This window comes from Heterodontus francisci, chromosome 8 (genome assembly GCF_036365525.1).
Source record: "Heterodontus francisci isolate sHetFra1 chromosome 8, sHetFra1.hap1, whole genome shotgun sequence".
Lineage (NCBI taxonomy): Eukaryota > Metazoa > Chordata > Chondrichthyes > Heterodontiformes > Heterodontidae > Heterodontus > Heterodontus francisci.
In genome coordinates, this window is record NC_090378.1 from 59895871 (window position 1) to 59911678 (window position 15808).

Sequence of the window (15808 nt, forward strand, 5' to 3'; positions counted from 1 at the left end):
TTCCTTCCACCGCCAAAGACTTGCAGGTGATAGGTAAATTGGCTGTTGTAAATTGCCCCTAGTGTAGGTAGGTGGTAGGGAATATGGGATTACTGTAGGGTTAGTATAAATGGGTGGTTGTTGGTCGGCACAGACTTGGTGGGCCGTAGGGCCTGTTTCAGTGCTGTATCTCTAAATATAAATAAATAAATACCTTCTGCCAGCCAGTACCCCGATGTGAACACACAGGACTCAGATGACGACAGCGATCCTCCTTTTAGGCCTCTCATGACCATCAGTTTTCTGACAGGAACACATCAACCCGCCGCCCAGTGCAACCACATGCAGCCAGGCTCGTCATCAAAATCAACCACTACACAGCCTGGACTCTGCCCTCCTCTCTCCCCTTCTCCTCCACGCATCCAACTACAAACGCTGCAAGTTCCCCTCCCACCTCCATGCACGTGATCGGACCCACTCTTCCCTCCCCAACTACCCTCCCATGCTCCTCCATGCAGCCGATCAGCATTACCCTTCCCTCCTCGACTACCCTGCTCCTCCATGTTGCCCCTGCACATGCTGTCACTGCCATCCTGAGATGATTCACCCTTCCTGGTGCCGAGCCTGGAGATAAACGTCCATTCCAATGCTGGCATTAGTTTAGTGGCTGACTGAAAGAGAGAAGAGCACAGTGCTGAGACTCAACTGCACAAATCGGACCCTGCATGCCACGTTGAAACATTCATGAATCAGGTGGCAAGGTAATATCGCTTGCTATTCAGTTAATCTGGCAGGTAGGACTAAATCCTAACTGTGCGTAGGGTAATGAATATTCATGGCACGTAATTGAATGTAAAGTTGCAATCCGCCACCGTGCTGGGGAACCTCAGAATGCCGCAAACCCGCCAACGACTTAACCCCTCTAAAATATCCCGCCATCAACAATCTGAAGAAACACCTCCCACCTAATTATATCCCCCTGCCTGCCACAAACCCTCCCCTCAATGTGTGACTCAGCTCCCACTGATAGCTGACTGCGCCCCCGTCTGCTACAACGTCCAACATTCTCCCCACTTATATACAACTCACCTTCGCTCTGCTCCCAGTTGCTTCCCTACGCAACAGCAAGCCAATGTGATCCTGCAGTTAAGTTTGGTAGGACCTCAAGGAAATCTATACATCTGGATTTCCCAGCCACTAACTCTCCTCCTACACCACACCACCCCCATGCCTCTCAGTTATTATTAGGGCCATAATATTCGTATGAATGTTCTGAAAATGTCACTATATTTTTCATAAATTGATGACATGAAAAATATACAGTAACTCCAGTTTTATTGCTCAATGATCTTTCTCCAGGGAAATCAATCTTCAAGATCAGTATACATCAGTTTTTACAATATTGAGTTTGAATACATAAATTAAAGATCACATTGGAACTACACAAGTTATTTTTTTTTCTTTGAACAAAGCAACAATACATATCATGTGCAAGATGGGTATCTCATTAAATTTGAAGGTGAACTCACTCCACTCATGTTCCAAGCTTGAAAAGTGTGTTATAAGTCAGGAAAGTGATGCATGCACAGTGCTTCTACTTGTGCATCAGTAGATCAAGAATTGTTGAAGCACATTGTTCATAATATTAGAAACTGAACAAAATTAGACTGAGTTTAAGTGATTTATGTGCATTCACATAGTAATATTATTCTCATCACTTCAGACCAGTATTTTTGCCAGCTAGGCAAAATTTGGAAAGGACCTTCTACAGCACTCGAATGGCAAGGCCAGAGACACATCACTTGCATTGCAAATACGACTTTTAACTCTTCTACTCAGTTAGAAAGAAGGTAGAAAAGTACAAAAAGTGAAGTTATGCACAATCCTACTGATACAGAACCCATCTTTCAAATGACTTTGGGAAATAATGGTAATTTATTTTTCAGTTAGAACATTTCGAACAATTGAAACAAGCATAATTTCAAAATCCATTAAATGCGAACACAAAAAGGATCTATGCCATAGTGTTTTTCCCTTAAAATCCTGACAATAATCCACTTCACAGTTTAAAAATAAGAAGTCACCCATTTAAGACAGAGATGAGGAGAAATTTTTTCTCCCTGAGGGTCGTGAGCCTTTGGAAATCTATTCCTCAAAAGGCGGTGAAATCAGAGTCTTCGAACATTTTTAATGCAGAGGTAGATAGATTCTTAATAAGCAAGGGGTGAAAGGCAAAGGGATAAAAGATTATTAGAAATAGGCAGGAATGTGGAGTTGAGGTTACAATCAGATCAGCCATGATGTTATTGAATGGCAGAGCAGGCTCAAGGGGCTGAGTGGCCTCCTCTTGCTCCTAATTCATATGTTCGCATGTTCATTAAAAAAAAACCTCATATTGCTACCACCACTGGTAAAGCAAGAGTTTCATCAAAGGATGATCAAGTGCACCTCGTCTGGTTCGTTGCAAAAGTAATTTTTGAAAATCGACCAAAGACTCCAACCCAAAGCTACATAGTTGCTTATTGTCCAGGTGTGAAAAAAAATGGTTCAGTTTCTCAGGTACATTAAATAAGGTTTTGATAAATGCATCCCTGGTTTAATTAGGGCACTCTATGTAATAATTCAAATGCATTAAAACATTACAGTAACTATTCCAGTTATATTAGAGAGAATATAAATCCAAAATGAGGCATGTTAACTGTATTAATTTTCTCAGATTAATTTAATAAAAAGTCAATAAAGATTGAACATACAGCTTTATAAACATGCAGCTTAAAATTACAGTTTTGTGAGTACAGCACTTAGAAATATAGATTTCATGGAACAGTATAATAAAAGCCCTTATCCACTTTCAAAGTTTCACTATATAAAACAAAGTTCAGTTTGGAATTTACAGTTGAACATTCTACATGCAATCTCATGTAGCACATTTCTCTTCCTCAATAACAATGAACTACTGTACATTGAAATCCAAGTTAAAACAAATCAAAATAGGATTTTATTGCTCTGTGTTTACATATTGAAATTTGTTTTGAAGTATTTGGAGATTACAATTACATTTCATATTTTCCCAAATTTACAAATGTACTAGTATATGTAATCGTCACCCTTGTAAACACAGGAACTATGACAGATCTTTTTAAATAATAAACAGAGACAACATACTACTACAAGGAAAACATTGAATTTATTTACCAGTAAATGTTTATCTTTGTAAACATATTGAAGAAATTAAAATCAGAAAATATATATTATATATACATTTAAATTTTGATGCAAAAAATAAAACTAAAATAACTTGCTAAATTTTTCATCTTTTGCCCTCACCATTCTGTGCTTTTATATACAAAGTAATTTGAACATGGTGAAAAGGAATGCTTCAAGATCTAAAGGTTAGATTACTCTCAGTGGAAAGCTTGAGTAGAAATGTATTATTGAAAGTGAAAGTGTTATAAAATACTGATCTGAGTCATATTCCTTTTTGTTTTACCTTCTACCTTTAAGCTATTTTAATATATAGTTTTTAAAAAAGGGACACCTGTACACATGGATTCCAACTGTCATTGGTTGTTCTATTTGGGATCTGCTGTAGTAACTGTGAGAGTTTTCCGTGCACTGGTTACCTGTCGCTGCCTTGTTAGGAATGATTGATTTGCATTTGAACCAAAGCCTCCTAATCGGGCTTCAGTAGCCATCTTCTGAAAATCCAAACTCTGAAAACAGTCCACAATTACTTGTCTTACATTGAGAAAAAGAACATGACATGAAAAGCTGGTAACAAACAACGAGTGACCCCAAAAAGATACCAGGAATTACTTGCACTTGGAGAAATACCAAAATACACTTTTATATGACATATGGAAAGGAGTTTAATCATTAGGATAATTGTATGCTCGTCATACTAAGTTTAAAATATGCCATAAACCTCAGTTGTTTTCAATAATTGTTCTAAAAAAGGACAAATCAAGATTGGAAAACTGTGGTTTCATAAATGACAGTCAACATGGAGTCGATTAACTTGATTGAATTCTTCGATGAAATAACGGAGAGGGTTGATAAAGGTAGGGTATTTGAAAGTATATGTGGATTTTCAAAAGGTGTATGATAAAGTGCTACATAATAGACCTGTTAGCAAACTTGAAGCTCATGGGATTAAAGGGACAGTGGCAGCATGGATAAAATATTGAATAAGAGAGAGAAAGCAGAGAGTACTGATGAAGAGTTATTTTTTCAACCTGGATCAAGGATACAGTTGTCCCCGAGGAGTTAGTATTCATACCACTGCTCTTTTTACAACATATTAATATTCAAGACCTAGGTATACAGGGCATAATTTCAAAGTCTGCAGATGATACAAAACTTAGAAATATAATAAAACAATGGTGGAGAATAGTGGCAAACCTCAGAATGGCAAAGACAGGCTGGTGAAATGGCAGACACATCGCAGGTGAAAATTAAAACAGTGAAATGCAAAGTGATGTATTGTGGGAGGGAGAATGAGGAGAGGCCATATAAGCTGCATAGCACAATTTTAAAGGGGGTGCAGGAAAAGAGAAACCTGGGGGTTTATGTACATGAATCTTTTCAAGTTGACAAACTGTTTTTATGAAAGTGCTTCTTTTTAAAAAAAAATTTTGAGGATTCTTATTTTAGAATCATGGAGATTGGTTTATTTGGGAAAACTAAAATGACTCCATGGATGTTATTTACAAGTTCACTGAAAGGACACTTGAGATGTTGGGCTGCAGCAGACATAAACAATGACAGCTCATTCGTGTGGGTCGCACCTCGTGGAGCCATCGTGATATTAAACGCAGTGGCTCATTTAAATGGCCGGGGCGGAACGCCCACCCCAATGATGTGGAGGGGGCAGGCAGTCTGTCCCCAGCAATGGGGTCAGCAGCCTTTGATGTGCGGGGACTAAAACCCCTGATGCCATGTTTCTCCTGAGGAGCTCCTGGAAAGCCTGCCAGATTAACTCTTGATGCCACCTGAAAAGAACTGCTCCAGAAAATATCCCAGTGACCCACCTACGTGTTCTCAGATGCCAGACTGTATGCCATTTTGGGACACAACATATCTCATCTGTTTTCTTCACAAGAATTAACTTGTATTTGGCCAAAGTATTCTTTTTTTGTCTTTTTTTTGTAAAAGAGTTCTGCAGAGAAAATTGCTTTAGTTTTTTCTTTTTAACCTGTGTGTGTGTGTGTGTGTGTGTGTGTGTGTGTGTGTGTGTGTGTGTGTGTGTGTGTGTGTGTGTGGGGAGGGGTATTTAAAAAGGGAACTTTCATATTTCAATCTGTTTGTTAATGTTTTGCTTCTTTACTGGATAAGTCTTGTTTTATAATAAACTGATAATTTTGTTGTTTATTTAAGAAACCTTGTTGTTGTATTTTAATCTGGGATAAAGAGTAGTGTATATGATTGATCGTATCGGTAACTGGGTAAACATTTAAATATATGTTGTGACCTGTGGAGAAGTGGAACTAGAAAAGACAGTGCACTCCTCCTGCCTCAGTTGTAACACTGTTAGAAAGCCATATGGGATCTTCGGCTTTATAAATACAGGAACAGAGTATAAAAACAAGTCCCTAAGTTATGCCAAACATTTATAAAACACTAATTAGGTCTCAGCTGGAGAATTGCATCCAATGATGGGCACCCCTCTTTTGGAAGGAAGTCAAAGCTCTGGAGAGAGTGCAGAAGAGATTTACTAGAATGCTACCAGGCTTCAGTTATCTGGATGGACTAGTAAAGCTGTGATTATTCTCTTTAGAGCAGGAAAGTTAAAAGGGAGATTTAATAGGGATGCTCAAAAGCATGAGAAGCTCTGACAGAAGAAATAAGGAGAAACTATTTCCATTGGCAGACGGTTTGTTGCCAGAGGACACAGAGAAAGATAATTGGCAAAAGATCCAGAATGGAGATAAGGATAAAATTATTTTACGCAGTAAATGGTTATGATCTGGAATGCATTGCCTGAAAGAGTGGTGGAAGCAGACTCAAGGGAATTCAATATATACTTGAAAAGGAAAAGTTTGTCAGGTCTTTGGGTGGAGGAGGGGTGGGGGGAAAAGCAGGGAGTGGGATTAATAGCACAGCTCTTTCAAAAAGCAAGCAAGTCTGCTGCTGTGCTGTAAAATTTATAATTCTAAGATATGTTATCTATAGTTAATAATTTACCTTATTGTACCAAGCTGTTACTATCAGCTTCTCTTCATACTCTCGAAGTTTTGCTTGCTCACATTCACGCTAGTATAAACACAGAGAAAGAGGACAGACTAATCAAGGATGCATTTTTTAAAAATCTGTAAACTTCCATTGTATTATTAACAGATAGCTTTTCTGAATTATAGTTTTGGAGATAAATGAACAAGAAAATGTCAAACTTTATAATTTATAATCATAGTATTCTTGCATTATCTACTATATTGTATTTACTATGCTTTTCAATAGTGGATGTTAGTTTAACAAAACCAATTAGACTATAAGAAAACAAAATTGGGCCCAAGTGTCCTGGATTCCACTTATGCAGAAATTACATCAAAATTTAAATGATTTCTGCGGTAATCTTACTGGGAATTTTTTTTTTATTCTTTCATGGGTTGCGAGCATCATTTGTAAGGCCAGCATTTGTTGCCCATCCCTAATTGCCCTTGAAAATGCTGGTGAGCTGCCTTCTTGAACGGCTGCAGTCCATCTGATGTAGGTACACCCACAGTGCTGTTAAGAAGGGAGTTCCAGGTTTTTGACCCAGCGACAGTGAAAGATGATGTGCGATTTGGAGAGAAACCTGGAGAGGTGGTGGTGTTCCCATTTGTCTGCTGCTCTTGTCCTTCTGGGTGGTAGAGGTCGTGGGTTTGGAAGGTGCTGTGAAAGGAGGCTTGGCAAGTTGCTGCAGTGCATCTTGTAGATGGTACACACCGCTGCCACTGTGCACCAGTGGTGGAGGGAGTGAATGTTTAAGGTGGTGGATGGAGTGCCAATCAAATGGGCTGCTTTTTCCTGGATGGTGTCGAGCTTCTTGAATGTTATTAGAGTTGCACCCATCCAGACAAGTGGGAAGTATTCCATCATATTCCTGACTTGTGCCTTGTAGCTAGTGGGCAGGCTTTGGAGAGTCAGGAGGTGAGTTACTCACCTCAGAATTTCCAGCCTCTCACCTGCTTTTTTAGTCACAGTATTTATTTGGCTGCTCCAGTTAAGTTTCTGGCCAATGGTAACCTCCAGGATGCTGATGCTGCAGGATTCAGCTGAATATGAAGCGGAGATGGTTGGATTCTCTCTTGTTGGAGAAGGTCATTGCCTGACGCTTGTGCGGCATGAATGTTACTTGATACTTAACAGCCCAAGCCTGAATGTTGTCCAGGTCCTGCTGCATGCAAGCACTGACTGCTTTAGTATGTGAGGAGTTGTGAATGGTACTGAACATTCTGTAATCATCAGCGAACATCTCCACTTCTGACCTTATGATGAAGGGAAGGTCATTGTTGAAGCAGCTGAAGATGGTTGGGCCTAGGCCTCTGAGGAAGTCCTGCAGCAATGCCCAAGGGCTAAGACGATTGGTCTCCAACAACTGCAATCATCTTTTTTTGTGCTAGGTATGGTTCCAATCAGTGGAGAGTTTTACCCAATTCTCACTTACTTCAATTTTGGTAGGGCTCCTTGATGCCACACTCGGTCAAATGCTGCCTTGATGTCAAGGGCAGTCACTCTCATCTCACCTCTTTATGGACCAAGACTGTAATGAGCCGAGTCTGGAGCCGAGTGGCCCTGGCAGAACCAAAGTGAGCGGGTTATAACTGAGTAAGTGCTGCTTTATAGCACTGTGGCTGACACCTTCCATCACTTTTCTGATGATTGAGTGTAAACAGATGGGGTGGTAATTGGCTGGATTGGATTTGTCCTGCTTTTTGAGAATAGAGCATACCTGAACAATTTTCCACAATGTTGGGTAGATGCCAGTGTTGTAGCTGTACTGGAGCAGCTTGGCTCGGGGGTGCAGTTACTGCATTTTGTAATTGAAGATGATTGGTTAGCAGCAGCTTTGGGATAGATATCTAGAAATTATGGGGAAATGGTACTTTAGCAATACATCTCAAAGTTTCATGAACTTTGAAACATATAGGCGGACCAAGCTAGTTATTATACTGTAGTCTACTAATCACTTTGGACATTGCAATATCATTGAGGAAAAAGTTGTAATCATTATAAAGTGTAATAATACAATGACATACCTCCAGCATTTGTATTTTTTTGTCTCTCTCAGTGATCTGGGTTTTCAGTATCTGGATTTCTGCACTTGCTGGGTTCTGTTTTGGATCCAGAGCTTTAATCACCTATATGTGTAATGCAAACAGATTTTATTCTTCATTAAGCCTCTCCATAAAACTGTAGTAAAGTGGTGTCACTTTAGGTATGGGGATGGTCGGGAGGTGGGGGTTGTGATGCTTGCAGAACTTTTATTCAGACTTCCCAACTGCCATTCACTGTAGATAACTCCTCCAAGAGACCCAGTCTCTCAGAAGTTTGTACCTTGGCTTTGCAAGCTCAGTAATTGATAGGTGAAGTAAGTGGGGCTGACAGATTTGGTTGCTTGTGATTTCTTGGATACTAAAGAAGTACACAAAGATGTGCTGATAGAGGGGAATTCTGTTTGCTGGCACTGCGTGTTGGAAAATCGCAGGAGCAATATTTTGTGAAATATTCTGGTGGCAAGTGAGGTTCCTAGCTGTTAGAGAGTGCTCAGAAAATTACACCTTTGAGCTTTGCATCCTTTAAATATAAATTTACATTTAGGCAGGGCACTAAGGCTACACTTGTCAGAATGTCATATTGTATGTTTCTGCCTAACATATCCTTAAAAATATTACAATTTTAAGCTATTTTTGGCTTCTGATATTCTCCACCTTCTAATAAAAACTTCCCATTCAACCCTCAGACTTTTGGTATGAAAAAGTTACTCCACAGCAACATAGGAGTCAAAACTTCATGGTTCTTTGATTCTGCTGTGAAGGTGACCTTCGGTGTTGACCCTGCTAAAGTTTACATGGTCTGGGGCAATGTCAGCTTAATTTAATAATGACAGCAGGAGCCTATACCACTAAGTGTTCATCTCTCGTGTCTAACTGCTAAAAAAGGGCAGGGCCAGGAATCAAAGCAAAGGTTTTCAGTCCACTGAAGTGGGTGGGGGGGGGGGGGGGGGGTGGGGAATGGGGAGGGTTGGGGAGATAGTACTGGGTCCCACCAAACAAATCTCAATACTTTTCATTTGATCCATTTATAGGAGTGATTAAGAAAAGATTAAAAATTATCAAGTCTTAGGGGGGTGAGGAGAACAGACCACATCCCAAACTTTGACCCCTCAGACACACTCCACATCCACCTTTGGATATATTGGTATACCAGTCCCATTTAGAATATTGGCTCCACTTAGGAAATCCTGATCTCAGATCCACAACCCCTCCTATATTGCAGAGCTTGTTCAGAATGGGTAGAAGCTCAGCCCATCACAATCTCACACAAAAACTGTCAGTCAAAGTCAGAACTCCTCATATCTGGATTCCAGTTCATAGCCCTTCTGTCGCACTTCCATTAAAGGTGAAATGGGAATATCCACTATTTCTTTTTTAAAAACTGCCACTGTAGGGTTACATTTATAATTATTGAGATGCAATTTAGTTTAGTTTAGTTTAGTTTAGTTTAGAGATACAGCACTGAAACAGGCCCTTCGGCCCACCGAGTCTGTGCCGACCATCAACCACCCATTTATACTAATCCTACACTAATCCCATATTCCTACCACATCCCCACCTGTCCCTATATTTCACTACCACCTACCTATACTAGGGGCAATTTATAATGGCCAATTAACCTATCAACCTGCAAGTCTTTGGCATGTGGGAGGAAACCGGAGCACCCGGAGGAAACCCACGCAGACACAGGGAGAACTTGCAAACTCCACACAGGCAGTACCCAGAATTGAACCCAGGTCGCTGGAACTGTGAGGCTGCGGTGCTAACCACTGCACCACTGTGCCGCCCAATTCTGGCTCAAACTGTTGAATCTTGGGGCAGAGTTCTATCAGATAAAGAACTCTTGGGAGTTGCATTTATTCACAATATCTTCCTATGGTTTATTTTTATTTATATATATATATATATATACACATACATACATATATACATATATACACACATATAGATATAGATAGATAGATAGACAGATAGATAGAAAAACACATCTTCATATAAATTTACATCATTTAGCACTGAAAATAAACCATAGAAAGGTGTGTATATATTCTTTCTTTCTTCTTTTGGGCCTCCTTATCTCAAGAGACAATGGATACGCGCCTGGAGGTGGTCAGTGGTTTGTGAAGCAGCGCCTGGAGTGGCTATAAAGGCCAATTCTGGAGTGACAGGCTCTTCCACAGGTGCTGCAGAGAAATTTGTTTGTTGGGGCTGTTGCACAGTTGGCTCTCCCCTTGCGCCTCTGTCTTTTTTCCTGCCAACTACTAAGTCTCTTCGACTCGCCACAATTTAGCCCTGTCTTTATGGCTGCCCGCCAGCTCTGGCGAATGCTGGCAACTGACTCCCACGACTTGTGATCAATGTCACACGATTTCATGTCACGTTTGCAGACGTCTTTATAACGGAGACATGGACGGCCGGTGGGTCTGATACCAGTGGCGAGCTCGCTGTACAATGTGTCTTTGGGGATCCTGCCATCTTCCATGCGGCTCACATGGCCAAGCCATCTCAAGCGCCGCTGACTTTTAATAAAGGAGCTGGGAGCCTACAATTAGCTTTTAAAAATCTGGCAGCCAAGATGACCACCACAATTTGCATTGAAATACCTCACATTCCAGAACATTGAATTGGAGACGCACATCTAACGAGGTTCCATCCAGGACAATGCCTCATGAATTTGGAATTAGCTAACAGCTTCACTTCTAATGGCAAAACATTCAAAGCCATCTTAGAACATTAACAGTGGAGACATACCTCCAGGGGGTTAACATTGAAACAATGAGTCTCGACAGCGATTGAAAATACCTAGACTCAAATCTAATTAAATGGCAAACGGGGGCACTGGACAATCACATGACCACTTCCCTATCCCTCTCTCTCTCTCGGTAACATCACAAGTTTGAAACCTGTCTGCAACTGTGGAACATCCAAGTCTACCATTGCTACAGACAGAGACCCCGTGGAAGAAAGCCACCTACAACTCTGCTTCCAAGAAAAACCTGAAGTAGGTGGGCTAGCCACAAAGTGCACTTCTATTAGCCAGAGACTTCAAGATCACAACTTCAGCCACAAGACAATGGAATTACCTGACTCCACAGACTGTATATTATTTTTACTTGTTCTGGACTCTAATCCAAACCAGACTATTCGTTATAACTCTGTACTCTATCTGTGTGTGTTATTCTCATGTTTGTGAGTGACAGTGTAGCGTAGTTTTATTATTTTATCTAGATCGGGTTTAGTTTTTTTAAAGTACAATAAACTCACCTCTCTATTGTTTAAACTCGAGAAAACCTGTCCGATTGGTTTTTTTATGATCACAATAAAGGTAAAAGGTAAAACACTCACTGAAATGGTAAGCACATCCACTGTTAAAAAGGGATAAACCCTATTCCGGTTAAATACGAGTAAGGGCAAGAGGGGAGCCTTGTGACCCCTCCTCACCTGATCGTAACAAATAAAAAGACTAAATTAAGAGGAAGGAATGGAGAAGTTGGGATTTTCAAACGGAAAAAGGTGACAGAGAAAGGGACCAAAAAATACTAGGTACCTACAAAATCAATGATTTCCTATGTACAGCAGTTAACTTTGGTTAACTCACATTGGCATTTTAAAACAAGTTGAAAATGCATCATGTGAAAAATGTATTTAGAACAATTCCCAGACTAAAGAAAATAAAAGCGTATAGGGAGCAGGGGGGCTGGGGAACAAAAGCTGAATAAAATGTAAGTCAGAGGACTTAGGTAACCTTGCCACATGTACTCACATTACGAGCTTTCTCAAGGTACGTCTTGTACCTTTCCTCCATTGCCCGCATGTCTTCATCCTTCTTAGTCAGGGCACATTGCAACTCCTCAATCTTTTGAGCTGGAATGATAAGATTTGCAATTTGAAATGTTTCAATTATGATTCTGAAATTATCCCTTGTTGTGAATCTGATATTTCATTATGCCAAGGTGTTAGTGAGGTGTCGTCATTTTTCTTCATGAATACTTTATTTAATTTTTTTTAAAGAACAGATTATTGTAGATCAGGACATTGAACTGCTATTTCAGTTGTAAGAATATTTTCAAATATAATGCAAATAATTTCTATTTACTAAAATAGGATTTGAAGACTTTATAAAGCTCAATCTTAGGATTCCTGAACAGCTATGAACAGGGATATTAGTAAAAAGGTTTCCTGTAAATATGGATGCAATATATTTAACCCTTGTTCAGTTAGGAGGTCAATGTTGCTTTTCAAAACCGATTTACAGAAGAAGATCTTGCATTTATATGGCAGTTTTCACAACTTTAGAACATTTAACGCACTTCACAGGCAATGAAGTACTGTAAAGTGCTGCAATGTGAGGAAACACTGTCGCCAGTGTGCAAACAGCAAGGTCCCACTAACAGCAATGAGATAACTTCCAGATAATCAGAGTTTCATTTTGTGATTTGGGCTGCAGGATAAATGTAGGACGAGAGAATTCCTCTCCTCTTCTTTCAACAGTGCCATGAGATCATTTACATCCACCCAACATGGCAGACAGAGCCCAGGTTTAATGCCTTATCCAATAGAAGGCACCTCTGACAATGAACGCTCCTCAATGCTGCACTGGAGTGTACGCTTAGATTACGTGCTCTAGTCTCTGGGGTGGGGCTTGAATCTTCTCACTCAAAGAGCAGAGTAGTACCACTAAACCAAGGCTCATCCCTAAAGAACTATGCCGAGACTAATTAAAAGTTTGCTCAGCAAACAAGAACATTTCAAGTATTTTCTATCTCTTGCAAGTAAGCAAATAGTTTGGAATTTGCCATTGTACCATGAATATTCATATCTATTTGAATATTTAACAACCAAAACCCCAATTTTAAAAGAGGAAGCAGAAAGAGTGAGCACAATTCTGAAAGTGGGCGACACACCTGGAGAGCACAGGGTGTGGAAGCTCTGCCAATTTTCATGATTTAAATAAAAATTCACAATGAGGCCCCGAGTCCCACCTGACGGCAGGCCAGATTCACTAACAGGCCAGCAGGCAATTTTCAGCAGGAAGCCACAGCCTGGGATTCCTGAGAAGGGGTGGGGTGTTCCACCATGATCAGCGGGTCTGCCATGGCTGGGGAGACTCAAAGACTCCTTGAGGGAGGGAAGGGCAGATGGGGAGGATGGGAGGGCAGGACAGAAGGGCAGGCAGGAAGGACGGGCGGAAAGGTCAAGCAGGAAGGGCAGGAAGGAAGGAAGGATGGGCAGAAAGTGCGGGAGGGGAAGGGCAGGCAGGAAGGTCGGGCGGGAAGGGAGAGCAGGACATGTGGGCAGGCAGGACGGACAGAAGGGCAGGACGGACAGAGACTTGGGACTGAAATTTATACTCGGTGGCAGGCAAAAACAACACATCGCACAGCTGCCACAATATTAAGCCTGGCAGCTCATTTAAATAACTGGGGTGGGCCACACCACCCCCCTAATGATGTGGAGGGAGCAGGCAGGCCACCCCGGCAATCGCATCAGCTGCCTGTGCGCAGGCGCTGACGTCATTTTCAAAGGGCATCGAGCCCTACTGTTCAATTAAAATTTTTAAAGAGAAATTGAATGAAAAAAATTAAAAACCATTGATCTTGTCCCTCTCCCAACCCCCCCAATAACCATACAATTAATTACTGCCCTCTCCCCGCTAAAACACTTCCCTTGTCCACCTGACCTTCTCCCCCCCCCACCAAGTGCATAAACTTTAAACTACAACCCTTCCCACCATCCTCTACGTCAATGATATTACTTTGGCCCCGCTCCCCTCCCGCCCACCCCGCCCCTACTCTGAGAAACCTAGCCCCTCCCCCTCCCCACCAGTGTTCTGCCTCGGTTCTCCGGATGGGAATCCAAAGGCGCGGGAATGCCGGCCAGCAGCACGAAGATCGCAACGGGACAGACATCGGGAACGTGAATATAACTAATTCAATTATTTTAATTTATTTAAATATTTAAATGGCGGTCCCATCGCCGAACGGCGGTGGGGGTGGGGAGGGGTCTCGCCATGAGGCCTTGCCGCCAATATTGGGATGGGTCCTCCCGGCATCAGGGTGCATGGCGGCCCTCTCTCAGAGGCATTTTCTGGCCCCCTCCCCCCACTATGACCCCCGACGTCGGAGGGTCTGTAAAATTCAGCCCTTGCATTTATATAGCACCTTTCGTGACTACTGGACATCTCAAAGTGTTTCACAGCCAATGAAGTACTTCTGAAGTTGAATCACTGATATAATGTCAGTTTGCAATCAGCAAGCTTCTACAATCAGCAATGTGATAATGACCAGAAATTCTGTTTTTCTGATGTTGATTGAGGGATAAATATGGGTCAGGACATCAGGGATAACTGCCCTGCTCTTCTTCGAAAGAGCACCATGGATCTTTTACGTCCCCTGAGAGAACAGACAGGGCCTATGTTTTACATCTCATTCAAAAGACTAGAGGGGTCCCTCTGCTCCTCCTGGCCCATGAGCTGATCTGACAGGAGTAATTTTTAAAAACTTACCTTGGCCTCTTCTGGCCAGTCAGTGCTGGATTCACCTTGAGTTTTTAATATTGTCACGCTCATGCAAGGAGAAATTATGTACTATAAAATGAACTGTTGAATTGAACTCAAAACAGACACCTTTTGCTGAAAAACAAGATGGAGTAAGAGGTCAGGTGACCTCTCCTGTACTTAGAACACACATGGTAACTGCTGGAACCCTGAACAAATTGTCATGTCTGGTCATGTGTTGAAGAATGCATTAAAAATGTAAATAGTCCATTCAATGTTAATGGCTAACCCTCTTCAACCAGTTGGGCTAACAATGACTTTGCAGACACAGAGACTCCAGACTGAAACTCAGAATAATTGATGTGAAAAAAAATCACTTTATCAAGATGGCACAGAGTTGAAAAACATCCAAATGCGTTGTCAAACAATGGCCACACCATCAAACTCCATTTATGAAAACACAACGGGAGAGAAACCTGGGTCACCTGAGAGAGCCAAGTCTCTGATAATTAAAACAAGAAATGCTGGAAATACTCAGCAGGTCTGGCAGCATCTGTGGAGAGAGAAGCAGAGTTAACGTTTCAAGTCAGTGACCCTTCTTCAGAACTAGCAGATATTAGAAATGTGAAATGCTTTAAGCAAGTAAAGATAAGGAGCTTTTAATAAGAGACATTTTCTGTGGAAAGCCAGAAGGAAGAGAGACCCATCCAAGCAAGAATGACCGTGTCAGAACATCATCTTTAAACTAACTAGAGACAGAGATGAAAGGTGACCTTGAAATTCCCTACCTGAGGAACTGAAACAGGATTTCTGACATTGAATTGTGACTGAGATTTAAAAGAAGCCTGCAGCAAAGCATTCGTCCACCTGAAACGTTCCCAAAGTTTGACGTCCATGAACTAGGAAAAGGGAAAAACAGACCTGCACCGTTGTTAAAAATCTTCCTCCCGGGGAAACAAACAAGGTTTCACAACGAGCTTTTAAAACCATCGGACCTAAATCATGCTATCTTTTAATCTCTATATTTTCTTGTGCGTGTGTGTGTAAAGTTGCATATATTTTCAAGTATTGTTTCATA

The 15808-nt window shown here is 41.2% G+C and overlaps 1 protein-coding gene across 1 annotated transcript in view; it reads right to left on the bottom strand.

Moving 5' to 3' along the window:
- Window positions 1-1310: 1310 nt before the first annotated feature.
- Window positions 1311-15808, bottom strand: part of LOC137372849 (protein Hook homolog 1-like) — an 87202-nt gene continuing 72704 nt past the window's right edge. The window contains exons 18-21 of the mRNA XM_068037206.1: window positions 11998-12098; window positions 8217-8318; window positions 6163-6231; window positions 1311-3692 (exon numbers count right to left, since the gene is read on the bottom strand). Coding sequence (XP_067893307.1) covers window positions 3552-3692; window positions 6163-6231; window positions 8217-8318; window positions 11998-12098 — 413 coding nt within the window. The 3' untranslated portion in view covers window positions 1311-3551. The remainder of the gene's footprint in view (window positions 3693-6162; window positions 6232-8216; window positions 8319-11997; window positions 12099-15808) is intronic.